A 14,231-nucleotide genomic window follows, 5' to 3' on the forward strand; every position below is an offset into this window, starting at 1 on the left:
CCTGATTTCAGCCTCCTGAAGTGGCTAGGATTATAGACATGAGCCACCAGCACCTGGCCTAGCCCTGCATTTTGCTAGTTATTTTGGACACAGAGTCTCACAGCCTTTTCTGTTTGGACTGGCCTCTGACTTTGACCTTCCAAATTCCTGGCTTCTGGGTAGCTAGGAGCCAGTGACCCTTTTATCATTAAATAATATTACTCTACCTTTCCTTATTCTGAAGGTGGCTGCCCAAAAGTTGGTACATTTAGATTTTTTGTTATTGTTGTCGGTAGTAGTGCTTGAACTCTGGGCTTGGGTGCTCTCTCTAAGCTCTTCAACTCAGGGCTAGTGCTCTATCACTTTGAGCCACAGCACCACTTCTGGTTTTCTGGTGGTTAATTGGAGATAAGCATCTCAAGGACTTTTGTGCCCAGGCTGGCTTTGAACCATGAACCTCAGATCTCAGCCTCCTGCCTTGCTACCAGCAACTGGCCCTCATTGTTTCAATTTTTATGATTTTATATATATATTTTTTTCTTTAAAAGCTTCATACACACACAGAAAAAGCTTCACACACACACACACAGAAAAAGCTTCACACAATCCTTCTAGACCTCATCTAGATCACTGTCATCTAAAGGGACAATTGGTATGGTTAGATTAATATTTACCAGATTTGTTATATTTTTCTACTAGTTGCCCTTGTTCTTTGTTCCTAGCTTTGTCTTCCACACTTTTCCTACCATTTGTCGCTTGAGTATTTTATACAAATTCAGTTTCTGTTTTCACTTGTCCTTGTATAAGGAAAGGTTCTGGGTTGCTCGATGTGTACTCAGAGGTAGAGAAAGAGTGGTGTGTGCAGAGAAGGCACTGCAGTTCCATGTCCTCTCCCTTGCACTTCCCTCCACATCTTCTTTATCTGGCTGTTTCTGTATTGTGTCGCTTTATAATAACCCAGTAAGCTGAGTTTCCTGAGCCATTCTAACAGGATCAAAGTTGATGGAGGGTTAGAAGGGCCTCAGGCTTGGAATCAATGGTCAGAAACAGGGAAACTTGTACTAGCAATTGGTATGGGGAAATGGGGGAGCCTTGTAGACCCTTACCTCGTGGGATCAGATGCTATCTCCCAGAAAACAGTGCCAGATTGGGTTACAGGGGATCCACATAGAATTGGAGACTTGTTTAGTATGGGGAAAAGTATTCCTACACATCTCAGTGACAGAAGTAAAGAGTAAGAGAGGCACTAGCAAAGAAAGGAAAAGGAGGCTTTGTTCTCTAGTGCTAGCAGCTAGAAGAATGTGCAGACAGAGGTGAGACAACTGCAGAGGCTTCAGGAAGAGTTCTGGCAGAGTCCCCACCTCAGTGTTGTAGGAGGTGGCTTGCCTGTAGCTTCCTAACTTCTGGATTTCCTGAAAACCAACCGCAGCTCCTCAGACCTTCTTATCTCTCCCGCTCTCTCTGCCAACAGTTTCCCAAGCATCTTTTCCCATACACTAAGTCTTTTCTTGCTTGTGTGGCTATAGGACACACTATCCCCAAATATGGCTGTAGACCAGAATATACCACCCCAAAATATACTTCTTTGGCACAGTCCAAGCTAGTTATTCTGAGAAACTATGGATACTAGCGTAGCTATCAAAAGCTGTCCTTTTGTAAAAGACATTTTCATCTAGTCAGCAAATGTAGGTCAGTAGAAGTATCTGTGTCTGGGCTACTCGAGGCAATTATAATCATTGGAGAGACTTTAATCCACATACAAGACAACCTTCAGCCTCAATAGACTTTCATAATATGTCCCATGCTCTATTCCTTTCTGTCACATGACCCTCCCGAGTTCATATTTTGTGAATCATTCATGGGTGTGGTCATAATAAAATTTTTTAAAATAAAAATGTTTTGAACTATGGCTCAAAAGGGTAGAGTGTTAGCCTTGGGCTAAAGAATTCATGGACAGTGCCCAGGCCTAGAGTTCAAGCCCCATGACTGACCAAATTTTTTTTTCTCTTGTTTATCAGTTTTGTGTCAATTTCATTTGTAGCTCTGTAGCTCAGCCAAAGAACCTAGAAGGAATACAAATAAGCCATTTTTCCTTCACTGTATTTCCTGTACCTAAAGTAGATTCTGCTTTCTGTTTTTCATTTTTCTTTCTTTCTTCCTTTGTCTCTTCATTTCTTTGCCTCTCTTTCTTTCCCTCTCTCCTTCTTCCTTTCTTCCCTTCCTTCCTTCCTTCCTTCCTTCCTTCCTTCCTTCCTTCCTTCCTTCCTTCCTTCCTTCCTTCCTTCCTTCCTTCCTTCCTTATTTCCTTCATCTTAGATTGGGACTCAAACTTGGTATCTGACTCCTTACGCATTGGCTAGCACTCTATTATCTGAGCTAAGCCTCCAACCTCTTGATTCTAATTTTTTTATTTGTCATTTGTGAGGCTTGAACTCAGGGTTTGGGTGCTGTCTCTGAGTACTTTCAACCCAGTTTGAGTTATAGTTCTACTTTCAGTTCTTTAGTGGCTAATTGGAGATAAGAGTCTTACAGACTTTCCTGCCCAGGCTGGCTTTGATCCTCAGATCTCAGCCTCCTGAATAGCTAGAATTATAGGCATGAGCCACTACCACCTGGCTGATTCCTCTCTCTCTCTCTCTCTCTCTCTCTCTCTCTCTCTCTCTCTCTCTCTCTCTCTCTCTCTCTCTCTCCACTTAAGCCATAGTGCCACTTCTGGTTTTCTAGTGGTGAACTGGAGATAAGAGTCTTTCAGACTTTCCTGCCCTGGCTGGCTTTGAACTGTGATCCTCAGATTTCAGCCTCCTGAGTAAAGTGTGAGCCACCAGTGCCCAACTTGATTCTTCTTTCTTGATGAAAGTCCCACTCAACCTGCTAGGTGCAATGAGCCCTTTAACTATAATTGGTTATTATTCAGGTCTGTGGAAATAGGAAAACTGACAAGCATATCCATTTACATGCTTACTTGTTCGTATTCTCTTTTTGTCTCTTCTAGTTGTTTAAGGAGTGTTGCTTGTTGCTGAGAACTGGTCAGTTCCAATTGGTTCTCTTTGTTCTGTAGGGTTTTTACTTGTTTTTGTAGCTCATTCACATTCTGATCCAGGAGTATCCTGAGGAAAATGAATGACATTAAATTACACTGTGTTTCCACAATTTGCAAATGAGACCTAAAAGGATTAAGCTGCCACAGAGGATTTTTGTGGGGGGAGGGGAGGTTTCAGCAAAGCAGGGTGTAAGTTAAGATAAGGTAAATGACACAGAGACCATCTTTGTGATAGCGGCTTTTAAAAATTCTCTCTTGGGCTGGGAGTTTGGTCTAGTGGTAGAATACTTGCCCAGCATGCATGCAGAGCTGGGTTCAATTTCTCAGTACCACATACATAGAAAAAGCCGGATTACAGGTGTGAACCATCAGCACCTGGCTTCACTGGTCATTTTATTTTTTGTCCCAGTACTGGGCTTGAACTCAGAGCCTGAGCACTGTCCCTGAGCTTTTTCCCTGGTACTCTATCACTTGAGCCATAGCTCCCACTAGCTTTTTGGTGGCTAACTAGAGCTATAAGTGGTGGTCAATTTAGAAAAAAGCCGGAAGTGGTGCTGAGACTCTAGCCTTGAGAAAGTCCAAGGACAGTGCTCAGGCCCTGAGTTAAAGCCCCAGGACTGGCAAAAAAAAAAAAATTCTCTCACCATCTAAACAACTCACAATGAAGAAGCAATTTTCCTTGCTTCAGAGGTAGGGAAGATATGGCATATGGCATAGAACAGCCAGGATAGGATGGATGTAGGATTAGAATCCTGAATCCCACCTTCTTTTTTTTTTTTTTGGTGGGGGTGGAGGTGGAGGTGGGGGTGGTGGGATGGGTCATGGGGCTTGAACCTGGTCTGGGTGCTGTCCCTGAGCTCTGCAGCTCAAGGCTACTGCCCTACTCTTGAGCCAAGCCCCACTTCCCTTTTCTAGGGGTTAACTAGAGATAAGAGTTTCAGGTCCTTTTGTGCTGGGCTGTCTTTGAACCTTGATCCTCAGATCTCAGCCTCCAGAGTAGCTAGGATTATAGGCGTGAGCCACCGCGCCCAGCTAATCCCACCTTCTTTTTCAGTACTTCATGAGGTAAACCCTGGATTTTCAGGGCTCAGAATAGGCTTATGAATTGCAATCACTGCTGATATTTATGTACATATTACCTCTGCTACAAGGGGCTCAGAAATGAACCTGACACACATAGTCACATTAGATTTCAAGAAAGAATTTCTAAGGCCTTCAGACCAAGAAATCTCTCTGTACTGAAGGAGATTCACCTTGAATCTCCATTCTCAGTTTCTGATCAAGATATCAGACTAAGAGATAAACCTTGAAACTGAAAGTATTAATCTACTGAAACTAAAAATTTGAGTTTTCTCAGACAAAGACAAATGCTGGCGGGGCTGTGGAGAAAAAGGAACCCTACTGCACTGCTGGTGGAATGTAAACTAGTTAAGCCACTCTGAAAGGCAGTTTGGAGGTTTCTTAAAAAACTGAAAATAGACCTTCCCTACAATCCCACCATTCCACTCCTGGGCATCTACCCTGAGCATCATAACCCAGACTACAATAAGGACATCTGCTCAGCCATGTTTATCTCTGCACTCTTCACAATAGCCAAGTGATGAAAACAACCTAGATGCCCTACTGCAGATGAATGGATACAAAAAAATGTGGTATATATACACAATGGAATTCTACATAGCCAACAGGCAAGATAAAATAATAGCATTCGCTGGGAAGTGGATGAAACTAGAGCCAATCATGATGGGTGAGATAAGACAAGACCAAAGGAACGAAAGGCGCATGATCTCCTTAATATGTGGATATTAGATTCAAACAGTACAAGAGTGATGACTATTTGGGTACCCAAGGTTATGGACATGGTCTTGGAGATATAAACATAACTACATAGACATAAAAATCTACGATGGTCTATATACTCTGTAGACATGTTTTATTACATAGATTAATATGTATCTATGACATACAAACCTTCAGCTTAATTTTAATTATGTTCTAAAATCTATATGCCAGTGACTATATATAGAGATTCCCTTCTTGAATACTTGTTTGTTAAACATGACATTTAAAATATGATGTAAAAATCAATGTTAATAAAATATTTTTAAAAAGTGAGTTTTCTGTACAAAAAAAAAAAATCTAAGCCAGTCTGGGCAGGAAAGTCAGTGTCCCCCAAAAGCCAGAAGTGGAACTGCAGCTCAAGTTGTAGAGCACTAGCCTTGAGCAAAAAGCTTGAGAACAGCATCTAGGCCATGGGTTTAAGCCCCAGGGAACCCCTCAGCCCCCCGACATAAAATCAAGGAATTGAAAGCTAAAAAAATAGTATATCCAAAATTGAAAGAGCAGCATATGAATATGTCAGAAATTATTTCAACTATTATACAGAGAATTTCAACAATCAAGCCTAGTAGAAATAGTGTATTGGTAAGGTACTTTTCTCCCCATAGCCCAAGGCTACTTTCTTGAAAGTTACAAAACAATCTGTACTGTGTAGCTTCCTCTCAGTGGAAGCATTTTCTTTCTCCTACACTTATAATCAGTTCCATGTACATCTTCTCAGAAAACTCTCAGAAAGTATGTATTCCTACTTTAGAGATACAAAGAGCAACTTTCAAAAAAAGTTAACTCTCCTTTCTCATTGTTTCAATTTTCTTGGTGGGGGGGGGGGGGGGGCTTGAACTCTGGGCCTAGGCTCTGTCCCTGAGCTCTTCAGCTCAAGGCTACTACGTATCTTGAGCCACAGTGCCACTTCTGGTTTTCTGGTGGTTAAATGGAAATTAGAGTCTCATGGACTTTTCATGCCTGGGCTGGCTTTGAACCGTGATCCTCAGATCTCAGCCTCCTGAGTAGCTAGGATTACAGGAGGGATTATATTTTTTTCTTTAAAAGCTTCACACAGTTGTTTCCTAACCAATCCTTCATAACTATAGTTGAGATAATAAATATGGTGCCTATGTTCCCTGCTTTTATTCATACTAGCCAGTTTCCTTGTAGTGTCTGGCAACATTAATACGAGCTTATATTTTATTAAACTTGATATTTGGGCATCCCTAATGGGGTTGCTTTCCTCCAGAGATTATTTGGATATGCTCAGTGTAGTTATCCTACCTGTGGCAAGTGTCTTTAACTTGTTCTGAGTCCAGGGCTGATGATTATTTTCTCCTTTGTTTGGCAGCTTGGCACCACTCACAATTTTTATTTTAGTGTCTTATACATTTGCTCTTGTGGCTTTCTCTGACTGTTAAGAGTCAGGCTAGCCTGGCATATCCTGCTAATCATGATGGTTCTGGCAAGTCTTCTCTCACAGTACCTCACTAAGGGAATTCATTATTCACTCCTTCACTTAAACACCCATTCATCCAATAAATATTTGACTATTGAATGGCAATTGCAATGCTACAACTTTCAACTACAACTGGAAGTAAGTTTCTGGGCAGTCCTGGTAGTTGGAAGCTGGCCTGGGTAAAAAGCTTGTGATCCTATTCTGTAGGAATATTGGCCCCATTTTAGGTTGACAGCCCTCATCTTGGGGCATCATAGGCCAGGCCTGGCCACAGTTGCCATTCCCAAACTGCATGTATCCCCAGCCCATTCCCACCCAAAGTGCACATACCCCAAGTCCCAGCTATGTCAGCCACATGCTGTCACCTTAGTCCCAGTGCCCAATCCTGGTCACACGGTATCTCTAGTGTCCAGATGCAAGGTGCCCAGCCCTCACTATGTACTCGGATATAAAATGTTTTCTGGTGATAAGCCAGCTATAGGATGTTCGGCTCTGGCTATAGAATGTATTGTCTCAGCTATGTGCTAGATACAGGATATTTTCCTGGCATAAGCCAGCTATAGGATGTTTGGCTCTGGCTGGCTGATATCTCCAGGGTCCTGCTGCAGCTTCAAAGATTTCCTGCTCCCAGCCCTTTCTCTAGTCTCCAGCCTGCCCTGCTTCATAATTACCTCCCTTGTCTAAGAGCTATTAGCTCTTCTCTATCCCATGGGAGATCAGCCCTTCTGCTTTGCTGGACATTAAATCTTGCTTTTCTTCTATGTGACTGTGTCCATGTGGTTTTCTGGGAGGTGCTTTCACTAAAAAAAAAACTAAAAACAAAAAAGCTGGGGTGTGATTCAAGGGGGTAAAATGTTTACCTAATAAGCATTAGGCCCTGAGTTCCAACGCTTGTATCATCACACACAAAAAAACAAATCCCAGAATATCAGATCTCATAGGCAATCCAATCAAGAAAATTTATCAGCTGGATGGTGGATCACGCCTGTAATCCTAGCTACTCAAGAAACTGAGATCTGAGGATCACATTCAAAGCCAGCCCAGGCACTAAAGTCTATGAAACTTAATTCCAATTAACCACCAGAAAACAAGAAGTGGACTGTGGCTCAAGGGGTAGGGCGATAGCCTTGAACTGAAGAGCTCAGGGACAAGCCCAGGCCCAGAGTGCAAGACCCACGACTGACCAAAAAAAAAAAAAAGAAAGAAAATAAAATTGACCAGTGTTCCAGTAGGTCCTAGAATGAAGACAAATAATGCCTGCCTTTAGGAATCCCACACAGTCTGGTGCAAGAGGAGAGAGGAAAATAAATGATCAGAATAGTGATAAGCGTGAGCTTATTTCCAGGCTGATGAACTGAAGTCCAGCGAGACCACAGGAAATGCAGCTTTCTGATCCTCTTACCTCCTCTGCTGCTCTTCCTGATATTGTTGCTGCAACTTGGCTTCATTTTGTATGGCTTCTTTCACCTTTTCCTCTAGTTCCTTCTTCTTCAAAATACAAGTGTCTGAGAGATAGGCTTGCTGAGCATGCTCTAACTTCTGCTGCAAGTCCAAAATCTTGAATGAAAAAAGTTTACAAGTCAGATGTTAGGAAGAGTGTGACCTTTTCTTTTTCTCTTCTTCCATTTAGGGGAACAGCATGTAGCTATCAATGACAGCAGTGCTAACATACAAATCTGATCCTAAGTAAGGAGTGTGGCAAGATGTAACTGTATTTGTATGACAAATTACTTGTTTGCCATATGTGACATATTTATAGAATTCAATATGTGTATATAAAATAAGTTATACAATCAGAAGGATCTTTCTCATATCTTATTTCCTCTGCTTTCCTCTACAAATAAATATCCAGAGATCCTTCCAGAGATTTATAAACAAATTACATTTAGCTATTGTTTATATGCACAAACATTCTACAAAATAGTGACATACTACAATGTGTTTAGGTGCATTTGTGTGTATGTGTGTGTGTGTGTGTGTGTGTGTGTGTGTGTGTGTGTGTGCATGTGTGCATGCCTGTGTGTATGTTCAAAGCTAGTGTTCTACCACTTGAACCACAACTCCACTTGTAGCTTTTTGGTGGTTAATCAGAGATAAATGTCTCATGAACTTTCCTTCCTGGGTTGGTTTTGAATCAAGATCCTTAGATCTCAGCTTCCTGAGTAGCTGGTTTCAGGTGTTAGCTACCTGTAGGCGGTTACACCTTGCTTTAAAATTTTTTTTAATTTTTATTATTTATTTATTTATTTTGCCAGCCCTGAGCTCAGAGCCTGACCACTGTCCTTGGACTTTCTCAAGGCTAGAGTTCTACCACTTGAGCCACAGCACCACTTCCAGCTTTTTTCTATGCATATGGTACTGAGGAATCGAACTCAGGTCTTTGTGCATATTAGGCAAGCACTCTGTCACTAGGCCAGACTCTTGGCCCTGTCCCCAACTCTTTTTTGCTTCAGTTATTTTTTGAATAAAGTCTGGCTCGATTGTTGTGGATTTCCACCTTCCCGTTTATGCTTCCTATGTAGCTAGGTGACAACTGTTAACCACCATGCCTAGCTAGTTGGCTGAGATGGGATCTTATTAACTTGTCCAAGGTGTCCCCAAATCATAGTCTTCCTGATCTTATCTTCCTGAATACTTGGTATCATCTGTCATCTTGTTTTAATGATTGTTTTATCTAGGATTTGACTCAGGCGAAGATGCATATCAAAATGTGGATGAGCTGGGTACTGTAGTGCACATCTGTAATCATAGCTACTCAGGAGGCTGATATCTAGGACGGATCATGATTTGAAGCCAGTCCATGCAGAAGTCTGTGAGACTCTTCAGTTAAATCACAGAAAAAGCCGGAAGTGGCGTTGTGATTAAAGTGGTAGAGTGCTAGCATTTAAAAGGGAGCTCAGGGACAGCACCGAGGTCCAGAATTCAAGCCCCAGGACCCACAAAATAATAAATAAATAAATAAATAAATAAATAAATAAATAAATAAATAAATAAATAAATGTGCAGTTGTGCACTACTGCCACCTGGTGTTAGACTATCTAAAATGCAGGAGTAATATTTGAAAATGGTTCATTTCATTTCACAAGAAAAATCCCTCTAAGAATTACAAAATAAAAATTACATTATCAGCCAATATAGATGAGAGGAAAATAAGCTTTTAAAAAATACAAATGTGAAGGAGTATGAATATGGTCAAATACTTTATGCACATTTGTGAAGCTTCTTGAAGTTAGCTTGGGCCTGAAAAGGGTAGTTCACTTCTGAAATCCTAGTTATTAAGAGGCTGAACCCAGGAAGACTAAGATTAGAATCAACCTGGGAGAAAAGTTCATGAGATTCTATTTCCAATTAACCAGCAAAATACTGGACTAGAGGCATGGTTTGAGTGGTAGAGTGCCCTCAGTGAGTAAACAAGCTAAGTGAGAACATGAGAGCTTAAGTTCAAGACAGAAAGAAAATAAGAGAGAGGGAATGAGAGGGAAAGAAAAGAAGAAAAAAAGAGAGAAAAAGAGAAAGGAAGAAAAAAGAAAACTAGAAAGTGAAGTAGATATAGATGAATAGATAGACAGCTGGATAGATAGATTTGGGAAGTGGGGGGAGGGTGACAGAGGGGGTGAATCTGATCAAGATAAATTATATGTAACTTTTTTGTTTTGTTTTGCCAGTCCTGGGTCTTGGCTTGAATTCAGGGCCTGGGCACTGTCCTCAAGCTTTCTCAAGGTTAGCACTCTGCCACTTGATCCACAGCACCACTTCTCGCCTTTCTGTGTAGGTGGTACTGAGGAATCAACCCCAGGGCTTCATGCATACTAGGCAAGCACTCTACCCCTAGGCCACAATCCCAGCCCATCATGTAAATTTTAAACATAACATTTACTGGAATTATAAAAACTGGTGAAGGAAAACACAGGAGGGAAAATAAATATTAGAATTTGGCCATGTTTGCACCATTACTAGTTCTTATAATCCTTAGGGAAAAGTTTCCATGGTGGTACTGAGTGTATACAGGGCATTAAGCATGAGGATAATTACCCTTTCCTGAGCATCGGCAACTTTCAGCTTCTCCTGAGCCAGCTTTTCCTGCAAACTGCTCTGTGATTTAATGCTCTGAGCCTGCTTAAGTCCATCCAGCTCCAGCTCCTTGATTTTTTGCTGACATTGCTTCCATTCTGCTGTGAGTGAAGAATACATCTTTGTGCTGTCTAGTAATTTCTCCTGGATCTGCTTTAGTTCAATTTTCAGCTAGAGATGGGGAATAAATACAAATGATAAAGTCAATATGGAATAAGCAGGCCAAGATAAGACTTGAAAGAAATTACATCCTTTAAAAACTGATCAGGCTGGGTAAGTTGTACATAGCTGGGAGCATCTGGGAGGCTGAGGCAGGAGTTCAAGGCCAGCCTACTCCACACAGAGAGACCTTGTAACCCCTCCCCATCACAAAGCTGACAAATAATTACCCCCACATGTAACTCCAAATGGAGCTCCATGCTTTAGTAAAGTTAACTGAAGTCTTTCTCATCAGAAGATGGCTGGACAAAGGAATGTTCCCAGTACTCTCCATGATTGCAGAGCGTAAACATTTCCCATTCTTTAATTTTTCCAAACTGGCTTCCGTCGCTGTAACCCCCAGCATTGTTTTTGCCAAGGGCACCAACTGACCACCCCATTGTCACAATAAGCCCAGGGTACAGATGACTTCTCAGTAGCACTTGCTCCCTCCATCTGCAAGTTTCCACTTAGTGCTCTCTGTCTTGCTCTCCTCCCTTTGTTGACTCTTCTAATGTTACCCAATCTCTCTGTATTATTGGAAAAGAGAGTGGATGATTCTGATTCATTTCTACATTTGAAGTGTTATTTTTATGTAACTATCAAGTGTATTCCTATAAACCCTTTGATTCTGCGCCCATATTTCCAAGGTTGTTTTTCTTCAGACTTTTTGGGTTCAGTTAATTTTGTCACTATCCAATGTTTTAAGCAGGCTTGGCATGAATGCAAAGGAAACCCCCGAGTTTCCCTTTTCCCATCACAGAACCCATACTGCCACTCTACCTCCACAACCACTTGACATCAGTCTGTATCCTTTTTGACCCTACCCTAGCCTAGATCAAGCAAGATGCCCCTTCCCCAATCCATCATTTCCAGTTTTACTCCTTTGCATTCCCTATGCAGCACCCAACATATTCTCTTTAAAATACACATTGAACTTGACACTTAACTTGTTGCTTCAAATCTTTCCGCAGCTCTGGGCACCTGGCAGCTCACATTTGTAATCTTAGCTACTCTGAAGGCTGAGATGTGGAGGATCTTAAGTCAAAACTAGCCTGAGAAGAAAATCAGTTAACTGGCAAAGAAAGCTGGATTTGGTTGGGCTACAGTAGCCCATGCTTGTAATCCTATTTTTTCAGGAGACTGAGGTCTGAGGATCACAGTTCATAGCCAGCCCGGGCGGGAAAGTCTGTTAATAGTTTTATTTTAACCACAGAAAAGTCAGAAGTGGAGCTGTGGCTCACATTGTAGAGTGGCAGCCTTGAGCAAAAAAGCTAAGCAACAGTGCCCAGGCCCTGAATTCAAGCCCCAGTACCAGCATACATACATATGCATGGCTCAAGTGGCAGAGTACCAGTTGTAAGTGAAAAAGCCAAGTAAGGGCATAAGACCCTGAGTTGAGGCCTTGGTACATGTGCATGCACGCGTATGTGTGAGTGTGTGTAATCTAGCCCTTTGGGCTCTCTTTAAAACTGTCTTGTCATTCACTCCTCTCCCACTGAAGTGTCACTTTGGTTTCTATTTAGAGTTTCTGAACACTGCATTCTTTCCACACTTCCTTCTGCCAGGAATCCTTCACCTTTCCCCTCCTTATTATGAACTTGTCTGCCTGTTCTCTGAGTGTCTGCTCAAATATCACTTTGCTCAAATGTCATAGTTCTTTAACATGAAGAGGTTTCCTAACTCATGGTATCAGTGCTCTAAACCATGTTTATTTCATCCAACAAACATCAACTTTGTAATGAAACATGCCTATAGCTATTTGTTTGTCATCCTTCTTCCCGTTACTCTTTATTCCTTTTCAGTACTCAACGCCTCTCAGTGCCAGAGGGTGGGTGAATAACCAGTTGCTACTGAGGAATATCAGAAACTGGTGAATGTATACATCAAGCCTGGGAATCACAGACAAAATGCTGATGCAGTAGGCTTGGTCCTGTGGGCAACAGAATTCCATGGTCTCAGAATTATCCAGGGTTGTGACTATAGTCACTTCATGTATGTCTTCAGTAAACTAACCAGTCAGTAGTACTAAACTACTAAAAGTAGTTTTCTTGGAGTCCTAGTTGAGCATCAGATGAACACATCTGTAATAGAGGGATAATGACTGCTGACTCAGGGTAGCTGTGAGGATGCATTAAATAAGGCAAAACAAGCTTCAGGAATAAAGCTAGACACACAGGAGACAGCCAGTGAAAATTAACTCCCATTATTTAAGAATCATTTACAGAATGTCTACTATGTTTGAAGTATGGAACAGAAGCTAACATCATTTCACATTTGTTAGGCTTTCCTATCTGTAAGCTCAGATTGGTATTTTATCTCATTTTATACATGCAAACCTGAATCTCAAATACAGTTGGTAAATGAGAAAGCTGAGTTCTGAATACAGATTCTAATCCAGTAGGGCACAACATATTGATGTTAAGCTGTTAAATGTGTATTCTTACTCTATATTAGGAAAGAGTGTGTTGTCCCTAATCTTTTTTTTTTCTCCCTCAATCAAGGATAGCACCTTACTGCTTGAGCTACAGCTTTTTTTTTTTTTTTTTTTTTTTTTTGTGGGTCATGGGGCTTGAACTCTGGCCTGGGCGCCATCCTTGAGCTCTTCAGCTCAAGGGTACGGGCTCTACCCTTAAACCAAAAGCCCCACTTCCTATTTTCTAGAGGTTAATTGGAGATAAGAGTCTCAGGTCATTTTGTGCCCCTAGGCTGGCTTTGAACCTTGATTCTCAGATCTCAGCCTCCTGAGTAGCTAGGATTATAGGTGTGAGCCACCATGTCCAGCTTTTTTGGTAGTTTTGGTTTGTTTGTTTGTTGTTTTGAACTTGGAGATTAGAGTCTAACAGAGTTTCTGCCCAGGCTGTCTTCCAACAGCCTCCTGAGTAGCTAGGATTACAGGTGGGCCCAACTGGCCCATGGTCAGAACATTGCCCTCAAGTCTTCTAAGGCTTACTAACTGGTGAAATCTTCCTTTGAGATTGAGACTGAGAAAAGGATGCTCATTGTTACCAATTTGCAGAGAATAAGAACTAGTAATGAAAACCATATATTTGGGAGAGACAAAAGAAAACTATTTTTTGTGGGGGGGGAGGCCATGCAGCTTGAACTCTGGGTCTGGGCACTGTCCCTGAGCTCTTCAGCTCAAGGCTACTGCCCTACCCTTGAGCCACAGCCTCACTTCTCATTTTCTTTTCTTTTTTTTTTTTTGCCAGTCCTAGGCTTGGGCTCAGGGCCTGAGCACTGTCTCTGGATTTTTCTCAAGGCTAGGGCTCTACCACTTGAGCCACAGCACCACTTCTGGCTTTTTTTTTCTATGTATGTGGTACCAAGGAATTGAACCAGGGTCTTCATGCATGCTAGGCAAGCACTTTACCACTAGGCCAAACTCCCAGCCCCTCACTTCTCATTTTCTAGAGAGAAACTGGAGAAAAGAGTCTCAGGTCCTTTTGTGCCTGGGCTGACTTTGAACCTTGATCCTCAGATCTCAGCCTCCTAAGTAGCTAGGATTACAGGCGTGAGCCATTTGGTCCAGTAAAGAAAACTATTTTTATTCTCATATGATGTTTGCTTGCATAGAAAATGAGCCATACATAAATTATAAAAATGAAAACACAGCCCATGGTGACTCATGCCTGTAATCCTAGCTATTCAGGAGGCTGA

At 41.7% G+C, this 14,231-nt stretch overlaps 1 protein-coding gene across 4 annotated transcripts in view; it reads right to left on the reverse strand.

The window, feature by feature from the left end:
- Ccdc30 (coiled-coil domain containing 30) overlaps positions 1–14,231 on the reverse strand; it is a 73,444-nt gene that overhangs the window by 16,827 nt on the left and 42,386 nt on the right. For all 4 annotated transcript variants that reach the window (XM_090335069.1, XM_090335070.1, XM_090335072.1 and 1 more), the window contains 3 exons: positions 10,335–10,544; positions 7,705–7,859; positions 2,942–3,086 (listed from right to left, as the gene is read on the reverse strand). In XM_090335069.1, the coding sequence (XP_090191195.1) occupies positions 2,942–3,086; positions 7,705–7,859; positions 10,335–10,544 (510 nt within the window). The remainder of the gene's footprint in view (positions 1–2,941; positions 3,087–7,704; positions 7,860–10,334; positions 10,545–14,231) is intronic.

The sequence above is a fragment of the Megascapheus bottae genome, chromosome 6 (genome assembly GCF_031878675.1).
Source record: "Megascapheus bottae isolate mThoBot1 chromosome 6, mThoBot2.hap1, whole genome shotgun sequence".
Lineage (NCBI taxonomy): Eukaryota > Metazoa > Chordata > Mammalia > Rodentia > Geomyidae > Megascapheus > Megascapheus bottae.